Source organism: Oncorhynchus masou, chromosome 16 (assembly GCF_036934945.1).
Source record: "Oncorhynchus masou masou isolate Uvic2021 chromosome 16, UVic_Omas_1.1, whole genome shotgun sequence".
Taxonomy (NCBI): Eukaryota; Metazoa; Chordata; class Actinopteri; order Salmoniformes; family Salmonidae; genus Oncorhynchus; species Oncorhynchus masou.
In genome coordinates this window covers 24,633,126-24,654,718 of record NC_088227.1, presented here as the reverse complement: position 1 = coordinate 24,654,718, position 21,593 = coordinate 24,633,126, and the positions used below count along the sequence as shown (strand labels likewise).

The 21,593-nt window shown below is 46.5% G+C and overlaps 1 protein-coding gene across 4 annotated transcripts in view; it reads right to left on the bottom strand.

The window, feature by feature from the left end:
- Positions 1 to 21,593, bottom strand: part of syne1a (spectrin repeat containing, nuclear envelope 1a) — a 130,854-nt gene that overhangs the window by 49,156 nt on the left and 60,105 nt on the right. For 3 of the 4 annotated variants that reach the window (XM_064991280.1, XM_064991281.1, XM_064991284.1), the window contains exons 39-66: positions 20,520 to 20,720; positions 18,822 to 18,959; positions 16,634 to 16,744; positions 16,169 to 16,330; positions 15,577 to 15,774; positions 15,189 to 15,362; positions 11,164 to 11,355; positions 9,780 to 9,911; positions 9,483 to 9,583; positions 9,123 to 9,267; positions 8,797 to 8,925; positions 8,329 to 8,502; positions 7,933 to 8,166; positions 7,684 to 7,785; positions 7,388 to 7,507; positions 6,894 to 7,094; positions 6,495 to 6,668; positions 5,854 to 5,985; positions 5,382 to 5,578; positions 4,518 to 4,650; positions 4,095 to 4,277; positions 3,734 to 3,883; positions 2,811 to 2,987; positions 2,421 to 2,576; positions 2,097 to 2,252; positions 1,340 to 1,510; positions 856 to 989; positions 399 to 603 (exon numbers count right to left, since the gene is read on the bottom strand). In XM_064991280.1, the coding sequence (XP_064847352.1) occupies positions 399 to 603; positions 856 to 989; positions 1,340 to 1,510; positions 2,097 to 2,252; positions 2,421 to 2,576; positions 2,811 to 2,987; positions 3,734 to 3,883; positions 4,095 to 4,277; positions 4,518 to 4,650; positions 5,382 to 5,578; positions 5,854 to 5,985; positions 6,495 to 6,668; positions 6,894 to 7,094; positions 7,388 to 7,507; positions 7,684 to 7,785; positions 7,933 to 8,166; positions 8,329 to 8,502; positions 8,797 to 8,925; positions 9,123 to 9,267; positions 9,483 to 9,583; positions 9,780 to 9,911; positions 11,164 to 11,355; positions 15,189 to 15,362; positions 15,577 to 15,774; positions 16,169 to 16,330; positions 16,634 to 16,744; positions 18,822 to 18,959; positions 20,520 to 20,720 (4,482 nt within the window). The remainder of the gene's footprint in view (positions 1 to 398; positions 604 to 855; positions 990 to 1,339; positions 1,511 to 2,096; positions 2,253 to 2,420; positions 2,577 to 2,810; positions 2,988 to 3,733; positions 3,884 to 4,094; positions 4,278 to 4,517; positions 4,651 to 5,381; positions 5,579 to 5,853; positions 5,986 to 6,494; positions 6,669 to 6,893; positions 7,095 to 7,387; positions 7,508 to 7,683; positions 7,786 to 7,932; positions 8,167 to 8,328; positions 8,503 to 8,796; positions 8,926 to 9,122; positions 9,268 to 9,482; positions 9,584 to 9,779; positions 9,912 to 11,163; positions 11,356 to 15,188; positions 15,363 to 15,576; positions 15,775 to 16,168; positions 16,331 to 16,633; positions 16,745 to 18,821; positions 18,960 to 20,519; positions 20,721 to 21,593) is intronic. The other variant, XM_064991282.1, reaches the window with a different exon arrangement.

The following is a 21,593-nucleotide window of genomic DNA, read 5'->3' as shown; positions in this document are numbered from 1 at the left end:
CGGTACTTCTTTGAAACTTGCTGACAGGCAGTTTCTATGCTTATTCACATGAGAGCAAGGCTGCATTCTTCACTAAAAGCTAGGCTTTCAAAACTGTAATGTATATCTAAGGAAAACTGCTGTGTGGCAGATCGTCTCTAATTTTATCTTGCCGATTCACCCTCTGAATGACCCAAATACAAAATCCATGTTTCAATTGTCTCAAAGCTTAAAAATTCTTCTTTATCCTGTCTCCTTCCGTTCATCTACACTGGTTGAAGTGGATTTAACAAGTGACATCAATAAGGGATCATAACTTTCACCTGGATTCACCTGGTCAGTCTATGTCATAGAAAGAAAAGGCATTCCTAATGTTTTGTATACTCAGTGTATGTCATTTAGGTGCATTCATTGCTTACACTGCAGTCTCTAATCCACGCGTTGCTTTCCTCTTCCGTGACATCTCTGTCGGTGGCACTCTTCAGCAGCCTGTCGGCCCTCTCCTCCTGTTTGTGTACAGCTGAGACACTCTGGTCATACAGCTCTGTGTAGCGCTGCCACAGACCCAGCAGAGCCTTGCTGCTCCTCAGCTGTTCTGAGATCTGCTCCAGCAGACCGTTCCACCTGAGACAGAGGAAAGGTAATAAGTTAGGATCTGAACTGGGAGCAGTTATGACACCGAACCGAAAAGAGTGTTGCACTTGCATCAAGTGTCACAGACTGTTCTAAGATAAGCCAACCGTTACTGTGTATACTGAGTGATAACATTCCAGACTCCTATCTCACAGTGGGCCCCAGGTAGATTAGCTGTTGCAACTGTAACAGCTAATGGGGATCCAAGTCCCCATTACCCTGCAGCCCTTCTTCAATGCTCACCTGATGTTGACGTCCCGGAGGGCTCCGTCCAGTGTGTCTGCCACAGACGGGTGGCACTCTGTCAGCAGCTGATGTGTGACAAAGCCAAACTTCCTCAGACTGCTCTCCTGCTTGTCTAACTCCTCCTGCAGGTTCTGAACAGGTACATAGCGCCGGGTCAATGACAAAGATAAAATACAGAGAATCTGTTCACTCTCTACAAACAAGTTATCAGGCTAAATGTTGTAATGCCATAACATGACAATTCAACAATCTCAAGTTAACTTCAATCTTGACCTCTTGACTTCCTATGACAATCTTGCCTTCATTCTGCACAGGAATTTTTCTTCGATTTTCTTTTATTCAAAATGTTTCCCATGTTATTCCAACCTCAGGGTGTGTTGAGGTTGTATTTTAGTTGTGTTTTTGTTGTATTTTAGTTGTGTTTTGGTTGTATTTTATTTGTGTTTTGGTTGTATTTTTAGTTGTGTTTCGGTTGTCTCACCTCCAGGCTTTCCACCTGTTGCTGTACAGCCTCCAGGGAGCCTGTGAGCAGGTGTAGCCGGGACACGGAGTACCTCCCCTCCATCAGGTAACCGTTGATCTCCTCAGCAGCACGGCGGTACAGAGTCCACTGCTCCAGCACTGACCGCAGACTCACCTTCATCTGACCAATCTGGAGGGCCGGAGAGAGAGGACATTAAGTTCGACATTTTGTTTTTTTACTATTGTCAGGGAATTCTCTGAAAGCCATGGGGGTTAAATTGGGATTATAATGAAGTGAAGTCAGTTCAGACAGAAAACCTGAGTGTTTGCATCAGCTGATAGCAACTATGCTCTGGGGTTTCTTTGCTGCCATGCTGTTGCTGTAACCTGCTGTAATTCGCGATGCATTTTCTGTTTTCTGCTAGCCCACCACCACGCCAGCCTCCACCTGTTTGGCTCTGCTCTTTTCCCAATAGGTTGGATTGGTATAAAGCTATACCGCGCTCACTGCCTGTACTTTGTTGTTATGGTAATGATTTCCACATTGCTATGGCAGTGAGCTACCCCGAAGCTGCAGAGTCTACCGCCAAGACCTAAAGTATTGTAATTGACTTTCTAATAAATGGTTAAACAAATACTTGGTGTTTTCTGTCTGAATTGAGGTTAGATTTGGATATGATACTCTAGGCAGTGAAACTGTTCCTAAAATGTAAACAAAATCAGATTAATTGTGTGAGTGTCATGGCATCAGTCTGGAGAATTGTCTATAGACCCACCATATTGTTCAGGTTGGCCCAGGACTGGTTCAACCCTTTAAGGGTCTCCATAACAACAGAGCAGGCCTGCCCCCTCTTTTCCTGGATGAGTCCGCTCCCTCTCTCTTCAGCTTTCTCCAAATCCTTCTCTTTCTCCTTCACCAACTCTTCCAACTCCTGAGCAAGAGAAAGAGAGGGAATAGAAAGATAAACAACATAAGAAAACAAATATTATAGATGAATTAGAACTGATCTGAGGTTAGAAAACTTACTGTGAAGAGAATATTTGCTTGTAGGTTTAATGGGAAATTGTGAATGGTGTTAATGCTGTATCTCTGTCCCTACCTGACAGTCTTTGAGTGCATTCTGCACCGATGCTACGTCATCTATCCTGTGTCTCTTCTTCAGTTTGTCTTCTTGCAGGGTCAGCCAGGTCTTCAGGGCCTGAACACCATTCTCATGCTCCATCCAGCCCTCCAACAGGCCTTCCAACAGCTGGATCTGGGGTACACACACAGCGACATGTTACACAACAAGAACATCAATGTCTGGAAGGCAACGCATGAACTTGAGAGATCGGCGCGTAGATCGTTGACTTGTCTTTCACCTAAATCTTGTTGTTCTGGCTATCAAAAAGTGGGGCTATCAAACAGTTACTGATGACATCTATCCAAAAGGTGTGGTGGGGGAGGCTTTCAGAAACATAATTCTTCCAGGCCAATGGGGGGTAGCTACCTTCTCAATGATGAGGCCTTGCAGTATCTGCCAGCGGCGGTTCATAGCTCCCAGGCGCTCGGCGAAGTCGGTCTTGTCGCTGCGCTTCCCCTCCACATCTTGACTACTGATCTGGAGCACCGACTGGTTGACGAAGTCCACCGTCAGCTGTTTACATGTCAGGTCTATACTGAACCCCTGGAGAGACAGACAGGGGAATGGGAGAGGGGAGGCAAGAGAAAGAGATGGGAGAGAGATAGAGGAGGGTGGGGGAGAGAGAGAGATGGGAGAGAGAGATAAGAGGGAGCGAGAGAGAGAGATGGGAGGGAGATAGAGGAGGGTGGGGAGAGAGAGAGATGGGAGAGAGAGAGATAAGAGGGAGCGAGAGAGAGAGATGGGAGGGAGATAGAGGAGGGTGGGGGAGAGAGAGCGATGGGAAAGAGAGATAAGAGGGAGCGAGAGAGAGAGATGGAAGGGAGAGAGAGAGATGGGAGAGAGAGATAAGAGGGAGCGAGAGAGAGAGAGAGATGGGAGGGAGATAGAGGAGGGTGGGGGAGAGAGAGATGGGAGAGAGAGATAAGAGGGAGCGAGAGAGAGAGAGATGGAAGGGAGAGAGAGAGATGGGAGAGAGAGATAAGAGGGAGCGAGAGAGAGATGGAAGGGAGAGAGAGAGATGGGGGAGAGAGATAAGAGGGAGCGAGAGAGAGATGGAAGGGAGAGAGAGAGGGTAGATGTGGGAAAGTATAGAGACCGGATACATCGAGTAATGGGAGAGAGAGGGACAGCAGAGACAGAAAAAGGGTGAACGATAATAAAGTAGAGAGAGAGAGAGAGAGAGAGAGAGAGTGAAATTGTCACAACACTCATTTAAATCATTACAATGATGCTCTGATTTTGTTTTAGCAATGTCTCTGAGAGGAGGTACCTCTACTACACTATCTTACCTTGTACTTCTGTAGGTAGTCCTGAACAACCTCTGACCCCACTGCTCCCATGATCCTCTGCTGGTCCTCCGCTATCACGTTCTCCATGAGAGAGATCCAGCTCATCAGCTCTGTGATGGCGTGACGCGACGCCAGCTTCTCCATCTGCAGCTGCAGGCACAAACACAAGGCAAAGTCATGTCACAAGCTGCATCTCTCCATTTCCCAGTTGTTAGTGGACTGACACCACAGACACCACAGCAGGAGGCATTTCTTTAGTTATAACATTCCTAACTTATGAATTAGTTACAAAATGTCTTACTCTACTTATTAAGCTAAACAATGTCAGCAAGTTAACAAACTTTAGACTGATCCCTGATACCTGGTGTAGTTTTTCCTGTACCACTGGGATGCGGGTGAACAGCTCAGCCCACTGTGTGTCCACCTGGGCCAGAGCTGATCTCAGACCAGCCGTGTCCACCCTCTTCAGCCTCAGCAGCTGGTTGCCTGTACTCAGCACTGAGGAGCGCAGAGACGACTTAGCATCCACCTCCTTAGAGAACTCCTACAGGGGGAGAGAAAGAGAGAGTGGGGGGGAGGTGAGCTGTCATTCCTTTTGTTAGATCATTGCACATGTTGGTGTAAAGAACACGACTGCACATAGGACCCAGAGGTTTTCTTGGTCAGCTGACGAGACCAAGACAAAGTTTTTCCTATCTACAGCATACATGTATAAATACATTTCTCTGGGATATGTGTAGACCTATCTGTCTGGTGTAACTTGAGGTCTCTCAGTCTCACTCACCAGGAAGGCATACAGGTGATCTCTGACCGTCTCCAGCTCCTGAGGTACGGTAACAGACTGTGTGGTCCAGAACTCCAGACGGTCCAGAGCTGACCGCAACCACTGACTCAACTCTGCTGACTCACTCTGGTACCTGTAAGGTCACATGATATAACAGCAGCAAATGTTTAGCTCTGGGATTAGTGTTTCATGTTTAGTTCTGGGATTAGTGTTTCATGTTTAGTTCTGGGATTAGTGTTTCACGTTTAGTTCTGGGATTAGTGTTTCATGTTTAGTTCTGGGATTAGTGTTTCATGTTTAGTTCTGGGATTAGTGTTTCATGTTTAGTTCTGGGATTAGTGTTTCACGTTTAGTTCTGGGATTAGTGTTTCATGTTTAGTTCTGGGATTAGTGTTTCATGTTTAGTTCTGGGATTAGTGTTTCATGTTTAGTTCTGGGATTAGTGTTTCATCTTTAGTTCTGGGATTAGTGTTTCATGTTTAGTTCTGGGATTAGTGTTTCATGTTTAGTTCTGGGGTTAGTGTTTCATGTTAAATTCTGGGATTAGTGTTTCATGTTTAGTTCTGGGATTAGTGTTTCATGTTAAGTTCTGCGATTCAATTTAAAAAACGTACTTAGCTAGTCTGGACTCATACTGTAGTGTATCTTCCACCGTTGGCATACATGGTTAAAATTAGCAATAGAATATACAGCATAGAAACACAACACAATGACAACTTCTATGATACACAGTATCTATTCAGCCTAAGACCCCGCAAAAACTGTAAACAAAACCAACTCTCCTCCTCTCCCCCACCCCCTCCCCTCCTCTTCCCTATTCTCTCCCACCTCCCCTCTCCCTCTCCTCTTCCCCTCTCCTCTGACCTGCTCCAGTGTTTGAGGGTGGAATCGAAGCGGTGGAGCTCCTTGTTGACCTTGGTGGTGGAGCAGAGCCAGTGTTCCCCTAGCTGGGTGAGCTGGTTCTCCAGGTCTGAGCAACACACAGACAGCAGCAGTCTCTTGCCCTCTTCCATCACCTGATAGAGCTGGGGCTGGTGCTCTGTCAGGCTGGTCTTCAAACGCTATAGACGGGAAGGAGGAGAGGTGAGAGGTATGGATCAGAAAACAATGACCTGTAAGTCACAGTACCCAACACTAAGGTGTTTCAATACCATGTGCAACGAGAACACAAACATGTATACCTGGGGGACACCTGTATGTGTATCCTTGTGGGAGATACATTGAATTCAGTTACGTTTTTAGTGGTTTCCATTGCAACAAGGGAACATGCTAAAATAATCGGTCTTGTGCCAGGTCAATCAGTAGGTGTGTATGATGAGAGGTGTGGGCTGTGTACCTGGTAGAGAGTGATCCTGTCGCTGAGTCTCTCCTCTGTCTCCTCCACCAGGCCCACCGTAGGGATACTACACTCTACTGCCTCCAGCTGCCTGTACAGAGCCTGGTAGTCCTCCACCAGCATGCTCCATGACTGGGACAGACAACAGACAGACAGCAGACAGACAGACAACACAGAGAGAGAGAGAGAGAGAGAGAAGGGGGGGGGTTAATATTAGACTGTTCATCAAATCACTTTGCCATTCATCATTTCATCAATTTGTCGGTCTGTTAATTTATTGTTGTCATCTACTATGACTGACCTAGAGGGGGAAATTATTAATCAAATCAGTCACTCTCTCAGTTAACCTGACCATTCATCTATTCCACAGTCTATCAATCTATCCCATACATCCATTTAACTCTCTCTCTCTCTCTCTCACTCACTCACTCACTCACTCACTCACTCACTCACTCACTCACTCACTCACTCACTCACTCACTCACTCACTCACTCACTCACTCACTCACTCACTCACTCACTCACTCACTCACTCACTCACTCACTCACTCACTCACTCACTCACTCACTCACTAACCATTCTCCTCTTGCTTCCCTAAGTAGCAACCAGGTACTGTATGCTTCCACCATCCCACTCTTACCTCCAGTATTCCTTCCAGCTCAACCCCTCTACGGTGGGCCTGTTTGAGGACGTTGTTGGCCAGGGCCAGGGTCTCCTCCAGGACCTGGCTCTCCCTCTGGACCACCAGGCCGCTCACCTTACTGTAGAATGTCTGGGTCAGGATCATATGACACTCCAAACCCTGGAAAAACTCCTGGGGAGAGGAGGGTGTGGGAGGGTGAGAGAGAAAGAGAAAATGTGGTAGGACAAATGTCATGAATTGAGAAAAATAAGCAACACTAAAGAACACCATGACGTTATTAGTATGTTCTGGACCCTGATATGACAATGTGACAGCCCACCCAAGAATATTTGAGTGTGGACATTTATTGTTAGCTTAACGTGTAATATCACCAAACTCTCTTTTTGAAGGCCCGACCTTGTGCTTGTCCAGGAGTATCTGCACTTCTATGACAGAGCCCACGGTCATCTTCTGGTCGGCGGCCATCTTGTCCTGTGCGGTGTCGACCAGGTCTGTGAGGTCATGCAGGGCACTCTCATACTGGGCCTTCAGAGACAGGCTGTGGTTCAAACTGCTACGCCTGGAGCCTACCATCAACACCAGCTCCTCGTAGGCATCCTATAGACATGGGTTACAGATAATATATCAAACATACACTACACATCCTGGGTCGGATATCAGACAGTAGTTAGGGTTGATATGAGGGGGATGGGGGCTTACGGCACCCCCCTTGTTAATAAAACCCCCCATATCCACAGCACCGCCTCACCACCCCTGCACAACCAGTACCTTCCCCCCTGTTAACCTTTAACAATTCACCCCCTGACTGTTTTAATCATACAGAATTTATTACACAGTACATATTAAACATAGGTTATATGACAGTGTTATTAGGAGAGTTGTGTTGTTACCTGTAGTTTGAGAAGCTCCTGGTTGGAGATCTGGTCAGGCTGTCGTCCCTCCGCTCTGCTCTTGAGCTCTGCTACCCTCTGCTCAAACTCCCTCAGACCATCCTCCACCTCGGATAATGTCTGTTCATGAAAAAGGACTGTGTTAAATGTGTGTGTGTGTGTGTGTGTGTGTGTGTGTGTGTGTGTGTGTGTGTGTGTGTGTGTGTGTGTGTGTGTGTGTGTGTGTGTGTGTGTGTGTGTGTGTGTGTGTGTGTGTGTGTGTGTGTGTGCGCGTGTGTCTATTACTATCACTGTACCTCCATCTGTTTGGGTGCAGGCCTGTCTATGGCTCCAGCTGTCCTCTGCAGCAGCTGGTGTTTACTCTCACTGAGAGCTGTGAACAGCAGCCTCAGCTCCGTCTGGTGGAGAGGAGACAGGAGAGATGGGGGTCTCAATGACAATGACAAATGGTAGACATGCCTTTATATCGCACACAGGCACGCACACTCGCACACACACACACGCACAAACAAACAAACACAAACACACACATGCACAGTAGCTACCTGGAAGCCGGTGTGTTCCTGCAGTCGGTCTCTCATACAGTCACAGTGTTGCTCCAGGGTTTGGTCCAGTAGGCCCAGCCTCTCCTGCAGCCCATCCAAAGTGTCTTCCATCAGGGCCTGCTCCTCCCCTCCATACAGCCTCCTCCCTCCTGCTGCTGCTCCACCTCCTCCTCCCAGCAGCTCCCTGCACTTGCTCATCTCCCCTGTCACCTCCCTCACCTCTTTACTCAGGCCCTGCAGAGGAAAAGCCCAGTAATATAGTTCATAATACAGTATAGAGGGAATGTTCTCTGAATGTTCTCATATTATGTGTGTGGGGAATATTGCTCCATAAAGTCTATTAGCTGGTTGGTTACTAGAACTGTAATGTGTTTGATTGCCTCTGCCTGTGGTTACCTCCAGGTTAGAGAGCTGTGTCTCAGTGTCCTCAGACAGCAGCACAGGACCAGAGAGGACGTTGTTCTCAGCACTGTCCAGCCAGGACGAAGCTGCAGACACAGCCGCATACAGCTCCTCCTGCACCAACACACCCCGGGGCACGTCCTGCTTATTGTCAGCAACGTCTTCTGGCTGTGGACGCACAACATAGGAGTCATGTTAATGTTACACATTAACTAACTAACTAACTAACTAACTAACTAACTAACTAACTAACTAACTAACTAACTAACTAACTAACTGTCTAACATATTTAAAGCTAGCACAGCCACATCATTTACTGGAGGTAGCTACTGTACGTTAATGTAACCAGAGAGGCTTAATTCATCACAGAAATAATCCTTCTCAGGGAACCTATATATTACTGGTTGACTGTATTACTTCCATCCTCATGTTATATACACCCAGTCGGTGTACGTGTATTACCTCTTGGGCTAGCCTCTCTAGAGTCTGGCTGCAGCCCTCCAACAGAGCCCTGGGGAAGTAAGGGTCTTGTCCCAGCGCCTCCCTCCTGAACACCACCCCTGGGCTGGATACACATGACCTGTGGAGCACCTGGGGAGAGGGGAAACAGGACTGTCAGATACTGACGTAATCTCACACCATAAGTTAGTACTAGTTACTGTACTTGGTTGGAATATGGTTTGTACTGTGGGTATTTGAATAAAATTAGATGCTATGTGGACAGGTGTGCTTAGACAGGTAAGGTATTTTGTAGATACGAAGATAATAGATATCCAAGCCATCCTTACCGGACTGAGCTGCTCCTGCTCCAGGGAGTTAAGAGACAGCTGGAGTTTGGTGCTCTGGTCTTTACTCAGATTCTCCCACCTCTGTCTCATCTGGTCATGAGGGGTCAAGGTATCTGCCTCTAACAACACACCAGGCGTTCCCTCACTAGAGAGAGTGAATGAATAAGTAAGGGATAAACAGAGACCAGTGCAAGAATGAGAGAGAAAACAATTAGAGTGTGTGTGTGTGTACGTGTGTGTGTGTGTGTGTGTGTGTGTGTGTGTGTGTGTGTGTGTGTGTGTGTGTGTGTGTGTGTGTGTGTGTGTGTGTGTGTGTGTGTGTGTGTGTGTGTGTGTGTGTGTGTGTGTGGTAAAACGTACCTGTCTCCATTGGGTGTGGTCTGTTGGCTGAGAATCTCCTCCCCTACACTGGCTACAGACTTCAGTAGCCTTCTCTGCTCTGCCAGCTGCTCCTCCAGCTCCTACACAATAAAATAATAGAGCATGAATACACACAGCTCCATACCCTCCACAGTACATTTACTTCTCCAACACAGATACATACTCCACTTATGACAACTATTCCCGTACGCACGACAGAGAGAAGGAGATATGTAGAGTCATGGTACAGTATAGCGGTATAGTGCATGTACAGGAAAGAGCTATGTCATATCCTACCCTCTGTCGTAGCAGGTTGTCATGGTGCTGTTGTGTGCGTGTGGAGCGGGCCTGGGACAGCCAGTCCTGTATGTTGGGACTCTGGGACAGGATGGAGTCTGGCTCACTGTCCTCCTGCTCCTGCAATGAACCCTGGGACACATGCAGAGGTCAGAGGTTAGGGGTGAAAGGAGAGATGTTACAGTGGATATAAACGGTGATAAATGCTGTTACTTTGATGCACAGTTTTGTGAGATTGAATTACAAAGATACTCCAACTAGGATTTACTCTCCAATTAACGGATTAAAAGGGACGGATTACTCTTTAAATTCTATTTTAGGAGATTAAAAGCTTGTTCAAGGAAATTGTATTCTAAGACTATTTGGTAAAAAATGATGACATATTTCTTCATAATAAATATTGAAGGGTGCATTCCAACTATTTGTTTGAAATGCAGATCCGTGCTTAGATGCTTCTAAACATACCTACTACTACTGAAGACAATACCATAGCAAAGTGAGAGGCCCGAATGCCATGTACAACAGTGTTAGAGTCAGTATGACGACCAGAGAGAGAGGATTCCAGAGCATCTCTGGGTAGGGATCAGAGGTTAGCATCTCTTTGCTCTTTGTTTGTGTGACATACAGGCAGTTGCTGTTCTCATGGGAGACAGTGGTCCTTTATGACTGAAGCAGAGCATTTGTGTCCACAAAACAACTATTGATGGAGATGCGCAACACACTTCAACAAAACACAACAATACACCAACACATAAGAGAGGCAGGTTAATGGTCCTACTGTGTTTGTGTGTGACAGAGGGAGAGGGCTACATTTGTCTGTTATTACGGCGGCGCCAGTGCCAAACGCACGTTAGTTTGCGATTTCAGCATGTAAAAAATTGTCTCTCTGGCATTTTCCACCCCATGCGCCAGGTTCAGCAATTTACCTGTCTAATATCAGCTTGCTTGTGCTAAGGTGGGAGAGGTGGCAATATTTGAGATGTGTCCTTGAAAACAAGCGCAACAGTGACAATTTCATGCAGGGCATATCGGGATTTAAGACCAACGACAAGCAGGTCTTTGAGGTTGGTAATGGCGTGGATTTTGTGAGCGGAGGCGTTACCTAACCGCCCATGACACAAAGGGCCATTATGCTCATGGAACAAGGGAGGAGATGTGCTTTTTGTGCCGGTAACCCTAGTGTTAATAAACAGCTGGTTTCAGTTTCATTTGATTTGATTGGTGGGAATGAGAGGGACAAAGAGGAGATATATAAAGAAAGAGACACGGAGATAGGAAAGCTGGCGAGAGGAAAGAAGAGGACAGAGAGAGAAGTGAGAGAGCGAGACAGAGAGACTGAGAAAATAGCCCAACACTCATGCCACTACGATGCATCGTGTCTCACCTGAATGTCGACCTGTTTGTCCTGCAACATCCTCTGCAGCTCCACCAGGCTGTCTTTAAGGGAGTGGAGTTTAAAGGTGAGCTGCTCGGCCTCCCCGCGCGTCCCCGCCCGCCCCTCCAGCAGCAGGCTCTCACTGTGGACTGATAGCTCTGACAGGGAGGCCACCTTCTGCTCAATCTCAAACAGCATGTTCTGCAGGGACAGCAGCACACAGTAAGGCCAGAACAAACAGAGTGACCACCAGAGTGACCACAACCTGATTCACAACTTGACCGCAGTCACTGTTGCAGGGAAGAAAGCTGAGACATGATAGCGAACCCACAAATGATACAGCTAACAAGGGCTAAAATATGTCAATGTCAGTAGAGACTCCTCAGAGTGAAACATTAAAAAAGTTCAAATTTGTAGATAAAACTATATTAAATATATTCACGTCACCAAATAACTGATTAAAAACAGTTTTGCAATGAAGGTCTACATTAGCAACCACAGCACTCTGTAGGGTAGCACCATGGTGTAGCCGGAGGACAGCTAGCTTCCGTCCTCCTCTGGGTAAATTGACTTCAATACAAAACCTATGAGGCTCATGGTTCTCACCCACTTCCATAGACTTACACAGTGATTATGACAACTTCCAGAGGACATCCACCAACAGAGCTTGCAGCAAGAACTGACATATTTTCCACCCAATCAAATGATCAGACAATGAATCTAGTACCGAAAGCATAACCTACAGCTAGCTAGCACTGCAATTCATAAAATGTAGTGAGTCGGTAACTCAAAGAGAAAGAAAATAGTTGAACGGTTTTCAACAAATTGTACCCGCAAAACACCAGTCTCAAAGTCAACAGTGAAGAGGCGACTCCGGGATGCTGGCCTTCTAGGTAGAGTTGCAAAGAAAAAGCCATATCTCAGACTGGCCAATAAAAAGAAAAGATTAAGATGGGCAAAAGAACACCGACACTGGACAGAGGAACTCTGCCTAGAAGGCCAGCATCCCGGAGTCGCCTCTTCACTGTTGACGTTTGAGACTGGTGTTTTGCGGGTACTATTTAATGAAGCTGCCAGTTGAGGACTTGAGGTGTCTGTTTCTCAATCTAGACACTCTAATGTACTTGTCCTCTTGCGCAGTTGTGCACCAGAGCCTCCCACTCCTCTTTCTATTCTGGTTAGAGCCCGTGTGCGCTGTTCTGTGAAGGGAGTAGTACACAGCGTTGTACGAGATCTTCAGTTTCTTGGCAATTTCTTGCATGGAATAGCCTTAATTTCCCACACAACGAATAGACTGACGAGTTTCAGAAGAGAGTTATTTGTTTCTGGACATTTTGAGCCTGTAATCGAACCCACAAATGCTGATGCTCCAGATACTCAACTAGTCTAAAGAAGGCCAGTTGGATTGTTTCTTTAATCAGAACAACAGTTTTCAGCTGTGCTAACATAATTGCAAAAGGGTTTTCTAATGATCAATTAGCCTTTTAAAATTATAAACTTGGATTGGCTAACACAACGTGCCATTGGAACACAGGAGTGATGGTTGCTGATAATGGGCCTCTGTACGCCTATGTAGATATCAGCAGTTTCCAGCTATAATAGTCATTTAAAACATTAACAATGTCTACACTGTATTTCTGATCAATTTGATGTTATTTTAATGGACCTAAAATGTTATTTTCTTTTCAAAACAAGGACATATCTAAGTGACCCCAAACTTGTGTAATTGTTCCCTCTCATCTTAAATGGCATCAATCACCACTGGTCAATATGGTATGGTTAGAAAGGGCAGCTAGAATACTGCTCCCATCAGGGAGACAGCTCAACTGTGACAGTCAATGATAACCCAATCCCAGGCCAACAAAAAAAACGTCCTATCTAGAGCCTAAAAGGGTTCTTTGGCTGTCCCCATAGGAGAAACCTTTGAAGAACCCTTTTTGGTTCCAGGTGGAGCCCTTTTGAGTTCTATGTAGAACCCTTTCTACAGAGGGTTCTACAAGCAACCCAAATTGGTTTTATCTGGAACCCAAAAGGCTTCTACCTTGAACCAAAAAGGGTTCACCTATGAGGACAGTCAAAGAACCATTTTGGAACCCTTTTTTCTGAGAGTACTGTAACTAACTATACCACAACAACATGGACACAACCCCTTTCTCTATCTCAGGAACATCAACGTCCAATGATAGCTCTCTGTTCTCATCCTCAAAGAGTTTCTATTGGCCCGAGGGCAGTGAATGACAGTCCGTGTTCTGGAAGGTCAGAGGCCTCATCTCCACATAAAGGCCTTGACCACTGTTTTCATGAACCCATCAGAAGAGCTACAGCTGCTGCTTCTTGGGCCTGCCTCATACAGTACACATACTGTATGCCCACCACGTTCTCTGTCCTCCTTCCCTTTCTCTTTTTCATAATATGTACTCTTTTCTCTACTTCTCTCCCTCTCTATCCATGTTCCTCTCCAACCTCTTCCTTCAAATTTCCACGACAACACTTCTCCAATGAGAGGCCATCCCCTTCCATGTTCAGACCATGAGTGAAAAGGGATCAAAGAGAAAAAAAGCATGTTTCTCATTTCACTGAGCGGCCCAGAGACACAGTGGTAGGAGTGGTAATTCCCTACTGACATGATTCCCTCCACAATAGTCTCCCCAGTGCACCACCTCCTCTCCATTCAGAGGAGAGCTGTGACAGTGTCATTCAGAAGGAGATGTGAATATCCCTCTCTCTCTCTCTCTCTCTCTCTCTCTCTTTCCCCCGCCTCCAACTCCCACTCTTAGCCTCTCTCTCTCCATTCCTTTTCCTCCTATTCTTTCCTTATCTCTCATTCTCTGGGAGATCTCTCTCCATTTCTCTTTCTCTCCCTTCGTCTCCACTCATGCCTCCTTTCAAGTAATATCACACACATTTCCATCCCTCACGCTACACCCACGGCCCCCCGGTCCCCCAGCCCTGCTCCCATTAACTCCAGCAGGGGGCTGTAGGCCCACAGAGGGTTGACCCTGCACAGGCCTAGCCCTTAGACCTGAGCTCCACAGGAGCCATATGTAAACCTTAATCAGCTTATAGTCCTCCCAGCTGCTCTCAGCACACACTTCATGGATGGACTACCTGGGACTGGGCCTCCGAGGGACAGTTATTATTAGAAGCCTGTTCCCATAGAGTTCATCTAAATCACTCAGGGTCACCCGTTTTATGTTTTGAGGCAATACCAGTCAGTAAATGAACTAACTAAACCAGCAGTTCAAAAATGTGTTTGTTCCCTATAGTGGGCACTCTAACAGATCCGTGCTTCAGGGGGAGGTTGGTCCATACCACTAATCTAGGATCAACTTTGTTTACCACACTCCTAGAATGATCTACTAGGACCCCAAAACACAAAACTGTCTCTGGATCAGCTCAACTTCCACTTCCAACACCACACCAACCTGATCAAACCTGGGGGTGGCATCACCGTGGTAACAGTGTGAGTGGGGGTGACATCACCATGGTAACAGTTTGAGAGGTGGACAAAGCAGGGCCTGGAGGACTGGGGGAATGTTTAGGGAGCCAGCGGGACGTCCCAAAGCTGGAGGAAGTCAGAGCAGGGGGACAGACCATAATCCTAATATCCCACACAGGGAGAGGGACAAAAAAACAAATCTAATTTAGGATGGTCATTCAGTGGGACAATAGCAATAGTATGACCATTTTATGTCTGCGTCTTGGCTTGTGGACTCTATCAGGCTTTATCCATTTATTTTCTAAAGCAGGTTTTTGTCAGAGCCAGTTTCAGACCTACATAATTTCACTCAATAACAATACAACCACTACCTAGGAGAAGATATATGAGTGGGAATGCAATTCTCTGCAAAAATGAGACTCAGAAATTGAAATCAGTACTATTTTTAAGTATCAAAACAGGGGGCTGAGCCGTTTGGATCCAAACCTTGTATGGTGCTCCTGTGCACTGAAACCCCCAATAACACAACTCCAAAACCCTGACCACCATATTTCCCGTCCCTATCTTATGACATCATCACCGCCATGCCCCTCACCTGGCAGTCGATCAGCTGCTCCTCCATGTCCATGTCCTCTGGGTGTGGCTGAAGGGCGGAGCTTAGTGTGGCCTTGGTGCTGAGCAACCAATGGTCGAGCTCCTCTGCCTCACTATGGTAACGCTGCAGCGCCTGCTCCTGCCTCTGCTCCTCCAGCTGCTCACTCAGACGCTCCTGTAGGGAGCACCACGACAACCACAACACTTTGAAATGGGTCATCTTTATATTTATAGCCATTCATTGGTTAACTCCCATGTCACTATGACAACCAACTATTTTACAGCAACCACACTCCTTTACATTAAAACAATTGAATTGTACGTATGGTGTTAAGTATCCATCCATTCTTTCTTTATTCATTGTTGATGAGTGTTCCACTCCCACCCACCTCCAATAGCTGCCGTTTCCCAGAGGCCTTCATGCGGATGGTGGCCATCCTCTCTCCCAGGACGGTCAGGGTGGAATGGAGGGCCAGCTGGTCCCCTGGGTCACTGTCACTGTCCAGGCCGTCACACAGCTCTTCACTGAAACAGGTCTGCAGGTCCCCAATCTCATCCTGTAGCATCAGGATCTCATCCATCAGGGCCTGGGGGAGACGGGGGAGGAGGGGGAGGTCATTTAAACATGTAGTTGGAAAACAGTTCAGAGATTACGGAGAGAGTATGACATATTGACATTTTCAGGTTCAGTGAGTTGGCATTTGGTAAAAACCCTACAAGCACTGTGCCGTTACTGTACTGTTGGCATAGCAACAAGGAACAGCAATGTACTGTCTGTCCAATCCTACACTGGCTAGTGCAAATAAAATCTAAATTTCTCTCCCTTTCTGCTTTTACATCCCCCTCTCCCCCTCTTTTCTTTTCTGTATCTCTGTCCTTTTCTGAATTTCCGCCTCAACACCCTCCCCCCACTTTCTCTCCTTTCCTAAAGGAAAGGACAGAGATACTCTTTCTGTCTCTCGCTCTCCCTATCTCTCTCACCTGGTGTGCAGCCATCTGGCTCTCAGGGCTCTTGCGGGACTCTAGGCCCTCATTGAGAGCTCCCTCTATAGACTCCATCTTGGTGGAGATTGACTGGAGGGACTCCTGGTAGTGCTGCTGGCGCTCCAAAGCCTCATACAGAGTCTTCTGCTTCTCACTGATCTATATAGGGAGAGGAGGAGAGGGAGAGAGAAGGAAGGAGAGAGAGAGAGAGAGAGAGTAGGGGAGAGAGAGTAGGGGAGGAGAGAGAGGGAGAGAAGGAGAGGGAGAGAGAGGGAAGAAAAAAGAGGAAGAGAGTGAGAGAGGAGGAGAGAAGGAGAGGGAGACATACAGTCATTATTTAATTCATTCATTTTAACAACTGGATAGTTAAATAGGTCTAAAAATAACTCAGAGAAGAGACAGGTCAGTGTTTATACAGTAATGGTTTGTTTATGTTAGTGGATAGCTGTTGAGCTGACGTACCACATTCTTGAGTGTTTCCCAGGAGCGCTGCAGGTCATCCAGGTTGGCATTGGACTCTAGAGAGGGGTCATACAGCTCCTGTAGAGGGGCCCGACTCAGAGGGGCCCGGCCCTATAATACACAACAGATCAGAGTGTGAGAGTGTGGGTTGTTACATTTTTGCATAGTGCCTTGCCCTTTGACCCTTTGTATTCTTTCAAGCTTTAATTAAATACATTTAAACTGTCCACTTTTGCATAGTGCCTTGCCCTTTGACCCTTTGTATTCTTTCGAGCTTTAATTAAATACATTTAAACTGTCCATTTTTGCATATCGGCCTCCTTCGCTTATTCCTTTCATGGTTTTTAGTGCGATATACAGTACCAGTCAAAAGTTTGGACACACCTACTCATTCAAGGGTTTTTCTTTATTTTTACTATTTTCTACATTGTAGAATAATAGTGAATATATCAAAACTATGAAATAACACTTATGGAATCATGTAGTAACCAAAAAAGTGTTAAACAAATCAAATATATTTTAGATTTTAGATTCTTCAAAGTAGCCACTCTTTGCCTTGATGACAGCTTTGCACACTCTTGGCCTTCTCTCAACCAGTTTCATGAAGAATGCTTTCCAACAGTCTTGAAGGAGTTCCCACATATGCTGAGCACTTGTTGGCTGCTTTTCCTTCACTCTGGAGTCCAACTCATCCCAAACCATCTCAATTGGTTTAGGTTGGGTGATTGTGGAGGCCAGGTCATCTGATACAGCACTCCATCATTCTCCTTCTTGGCCAAATAGCCCTCACACAAAGGTGTGTTGGGTCATTGTCCTGTTGAAAGACAAATGATAGTCCCACTCAGCGCAAACCAGAAGGGATGGCGTATCGCTGCAGAATGCTGTGATAGCCATGCTGGTTAAGTGTGCCTTGAATTTTAAATAAATCACAGACAGTGTCACCATCAAAGCACCCCACACCTCCTCCTCCATGCTTCACAGTGGGAACCACACATGCGGAGATCATCCGTTCACCTACTCTGCGTCTCACAAAGACATGGCGGTTGGAACCAAAAATCTCACATTTGGACTCATCAGACCAAAGGACAGATTTCCACCAGTCTAATGTCCATTGCTCATGTTTCTTGGCCCAGCAAGTCTCTTCTTATTATCGGTGTCCTTTAGTAGTGGTTTCTTTGTAGCAATTCGACCATGAAGGCCTGATTCACACATTCTCCTCTGAACAGTTGATGTTGAGATGTCTGTTACTTGAACTCTTATTTCATCTGCAATCTGAGATGCAGTTAACTCCAATGACTCAATCTGAGATGCAGTTAACTCTTCCTTTCCTGTGGTGGTCCTCATGAGAGCCAGTTTCATCATGCCGCTTGATGGTTTTGCGACTGCACCTGAAGAAACGTTCAAAGTTCTTGAAATGTTCTGGATTGACTAACCTTCATGTCTTAAAGTAATGATGGACTGTTGTTTCTCTTTGCTTATTTGAGCTGTTCTTGCCATAATATATAAATAGGGCTATCTTCTGCAATGTAGAACATAGTACAAATAAAGAAAAACCCTGGAAGGAGTAGGTGTGTCCAAACTTTTGACTGGTACTGTAGATATTGAACTCCATTGATATTTTTTTGCCTTCGCACCGGCCCCCTTTCATTCGAGCCTGAGCACAAACCCTGTAATTGCGTTGATGTCTCCTAATGTAGTTAGCCATATGCCTACCAGATGCTGGAAGCCATTATAACCATAGTAAGCCTAAGATTCTACACTCAAATATTTAGAGTATATCTGCACTGGGTGTTTTTTAAGTGCAGCTTCTACATGTACAACTTCCTAGTAAATAGTACTAGTACACCATCGAAGACTAAACTCTGATTGACGTTTAGTATTTCCACTTCTAAAGCTATACAACTGTTGTGAAGCTTTGAGACAATGAATGACCAATTGCAATTCACCAACAACCCTGCTTATAGAGAAACAAGGGAATCGGTCTACTCAGGAGATAGTGGTAAGATGGTCATGCCTGCAGTCTCAGAGAGCGCTGTTGGGACAGATAAGCGTTATAGGTACACAGCACATGTACTTTATAGGAGGCACAGTGAGGGGTAGGATGAAGGTAGTTAGGGGTCGTCGGGATAGTAGTAGCAGGGGCAGGTGAATGGGTGGGAGGCAGTTGGGGGGTGCGCCGGTGCAGTACCTGGTTAAGGGGAGTGTCAGCGTTAGCCCCTGGTGAGGGGGAGCGGCAGGCGGGAGAGGAGACCTCGCTGTTGGTGCCCTCCTCCCCTGACTCCTCTGTTACGGGGGAGAGGAGTGTGTGACAGCGGCCTGCTGTCATCTGACCACACACACACACACAACCATATGGAGAAATAGACAGCGAGAAATATAGAGAGAGGGGACAGAAATAAAGAGAGAAAAGACAGGGAAAGAGAGACAAGAAAGAGGAGGATGAGAATGGAGAGAGAGCACAGGAATAAATACACAAAGTCAAAAAAGAAAGAGGGAGTGAAATGGAGAGAAATGGAGAGAAAGGGAGAGAAAGAGGAAAGAGGAAACATAAGCATAATGAATAGAGTGAAGGGTGGACTGAGCAGAGTAAGCACACTACTGATTAATTAGACAGGAGGTAATCAAATAGTGTCTCAATGAGATCACATTACAAGTATTGATAGAACACAACCCCAAGCCTTACAGAAGCACGAAAAGCACAGGAATATAGCGTTGCTTACTGTACTGTAGCCAACTGCAGCTAGACAAAGAAACCCTTAGTGAAGCTGGAAAGCAATTGCAATGGATGACCCACAAGGCTTTTTACAGGATGTATCAGGGGAATGGAATGGTCAATGCTAGGAAATAAAACTCCTGCGCGTACACTCACACCAGGGACAGCTAAATATACGTTGTTGCAGGCTTATACCTCAATGTCTTTCTGTCTTTTAAGCAGTACACACACAAAAAGTACAGCAACAGCACATTCTGCACCATAACAACTTACAACAAATTACAGTTTCTCTTTGAAACATCTAAACCCTGGCTCTATATTCTACATGAGAGAGGCCAGTGCAGCCAGTATAGAGTTAACAACAGACAGTTAGACTGGGGGAGTGAGCTTCAGCTGGCCCTACAGTAGAGAATAGCAGCACAGTTGTCTCCCTCCCTCCCTGTCTGCCTGTCTGCCTGCCTCAGTAGAGAGCAAACCTGAAATGCGAGCCGAGCCCTATTGGGCTGTTTTTGGCGGTTATAGTGGAACTTGGCTGACAGAGTTGGACCCTGTCAAAAGTCATTTTCAGGCCTTTCCCGGGCCCCATGATGCAACACCAGGCAATGTCCCGCTGCTGGATACTACACTGTGTGGGAACCATAAACTTAACAGTGATGTTAGTGTCCTCATCGTGTGACAATGCATGATTGACTGTGTATACCCAATTGGTACATGCAAGCATAGTCTCACACACACACACAAACACACACACACATCCTGTTTCCTGGCCTGTTGAGACACCAGCACAAACAGCAACAGACACCAGCAGGGGGAAACTGATTTAGGACTTCAAATAGAAAGAACGAGACAGGGAAAAAAGAGAGAGAGTGGAATACAGAGACAGATAAGAATAGAAAGACTATACTGAGGTAGATACCATGTCAGCAGAGACAGCAAGGTGCAGTAGCAGATATACAGTATATACACTGCAGAGAGACAGACAGAACAGAAAGACTGCCCCTAGATTAGGCCTAAACATACCAATACAACACACAGAAAGAGACAGATCTACATATACTGAGAGACAAACAGACAGACCCAGAGTAAACAGAAACTACCTGCAGAGACAGAGGGGAGCGAGACACATAAGGGGATACAGACACAGGGGGTCATTTTCAAACCCCAGTCCCTCACCATGACGACGGAGGGATGTGCCGGCGGTTGTTTGGTGGGCAGCTCCTCGTCGCTGAGCTCGTCCATGCCGTCAGACAACCCCTCCACCTCACTGACCGTCAGCAGCATGGTGGCGTGCTTGGCCTTCACAGTCAGCATCTTACACTTGGAGTTCAGGGACGCTATCTGCTCCTGGTAGCCTCGGATCTTCAGGGCTAGCTCCTGTCAAAACATCCCAACCACCGATCAAAACACCCCCGGGATCAACACTTCGTGGTTCAGTCCACAATAAGAAAATCAATAGGTCTGACTAAATAGGCTCCTAGAAAGGGGGGTTGGTTGGTTCAGCGTTGAATGCGGTGCAGAGAAAAGCACCGGTGGGTGAAGAATAAGTGGAGCGAGCGCATTTCTCTTCTCTGTCTCCTCTCTCTCGATCTTGCTGTGTGTATGAGAGCGAGAATAGCACTGGCTCTGTCCCTGTGACACACATACACACACTATCTGGGACCTCTAAGCCAATCAGAGCAGCGCAGAGGCGGGTGAGGCACAGTGGTAAGCTCGATAGACAGAGGGTTTGGTAGAGAGAGAGAGAGAGAGAGAGAGAGAGAGACAGAGAGATAGAGAACGAGAGAGAGAGAGAAAGAGAGAGAGAGGAAGAGAGAGAGCTAACTGAAGCAGTGCAAATCTCTCCTCCACTCTCTCACACACACACAAAGGGTTGAGAGACAGGAAGTGAGATCACAGCTACCCCTCCCTCCTCCAATCCTAAAGAAGAATTCCTGACAACAAAAGAGAGCCGGGAAAAGAGAGGGTAGAGGGAGGAGGGTGAAAGAATTACAGAGCGGGTGTCAGATTACTGACCCACTATGGGCAGTGAGTTCAGGCTCCTCCTCTCCCTCCCTCCTCGCCCTCCCTCCTCTCCCTCCCTCCTCTCCCTCCCTCTCTCCCTTCCTCCTCGCCCTCCCTCCTCTCCCTCCCTCTCTCCCTCCCTCCTCTCCCTCCACTCCCTCGCTTTTTCTCTCCCAGATGGTGGATGCACTGATAATCAGACTGAGGTGAGGCAGTAGAACTGCAGCTATCAGCTCAGGGGCGGCA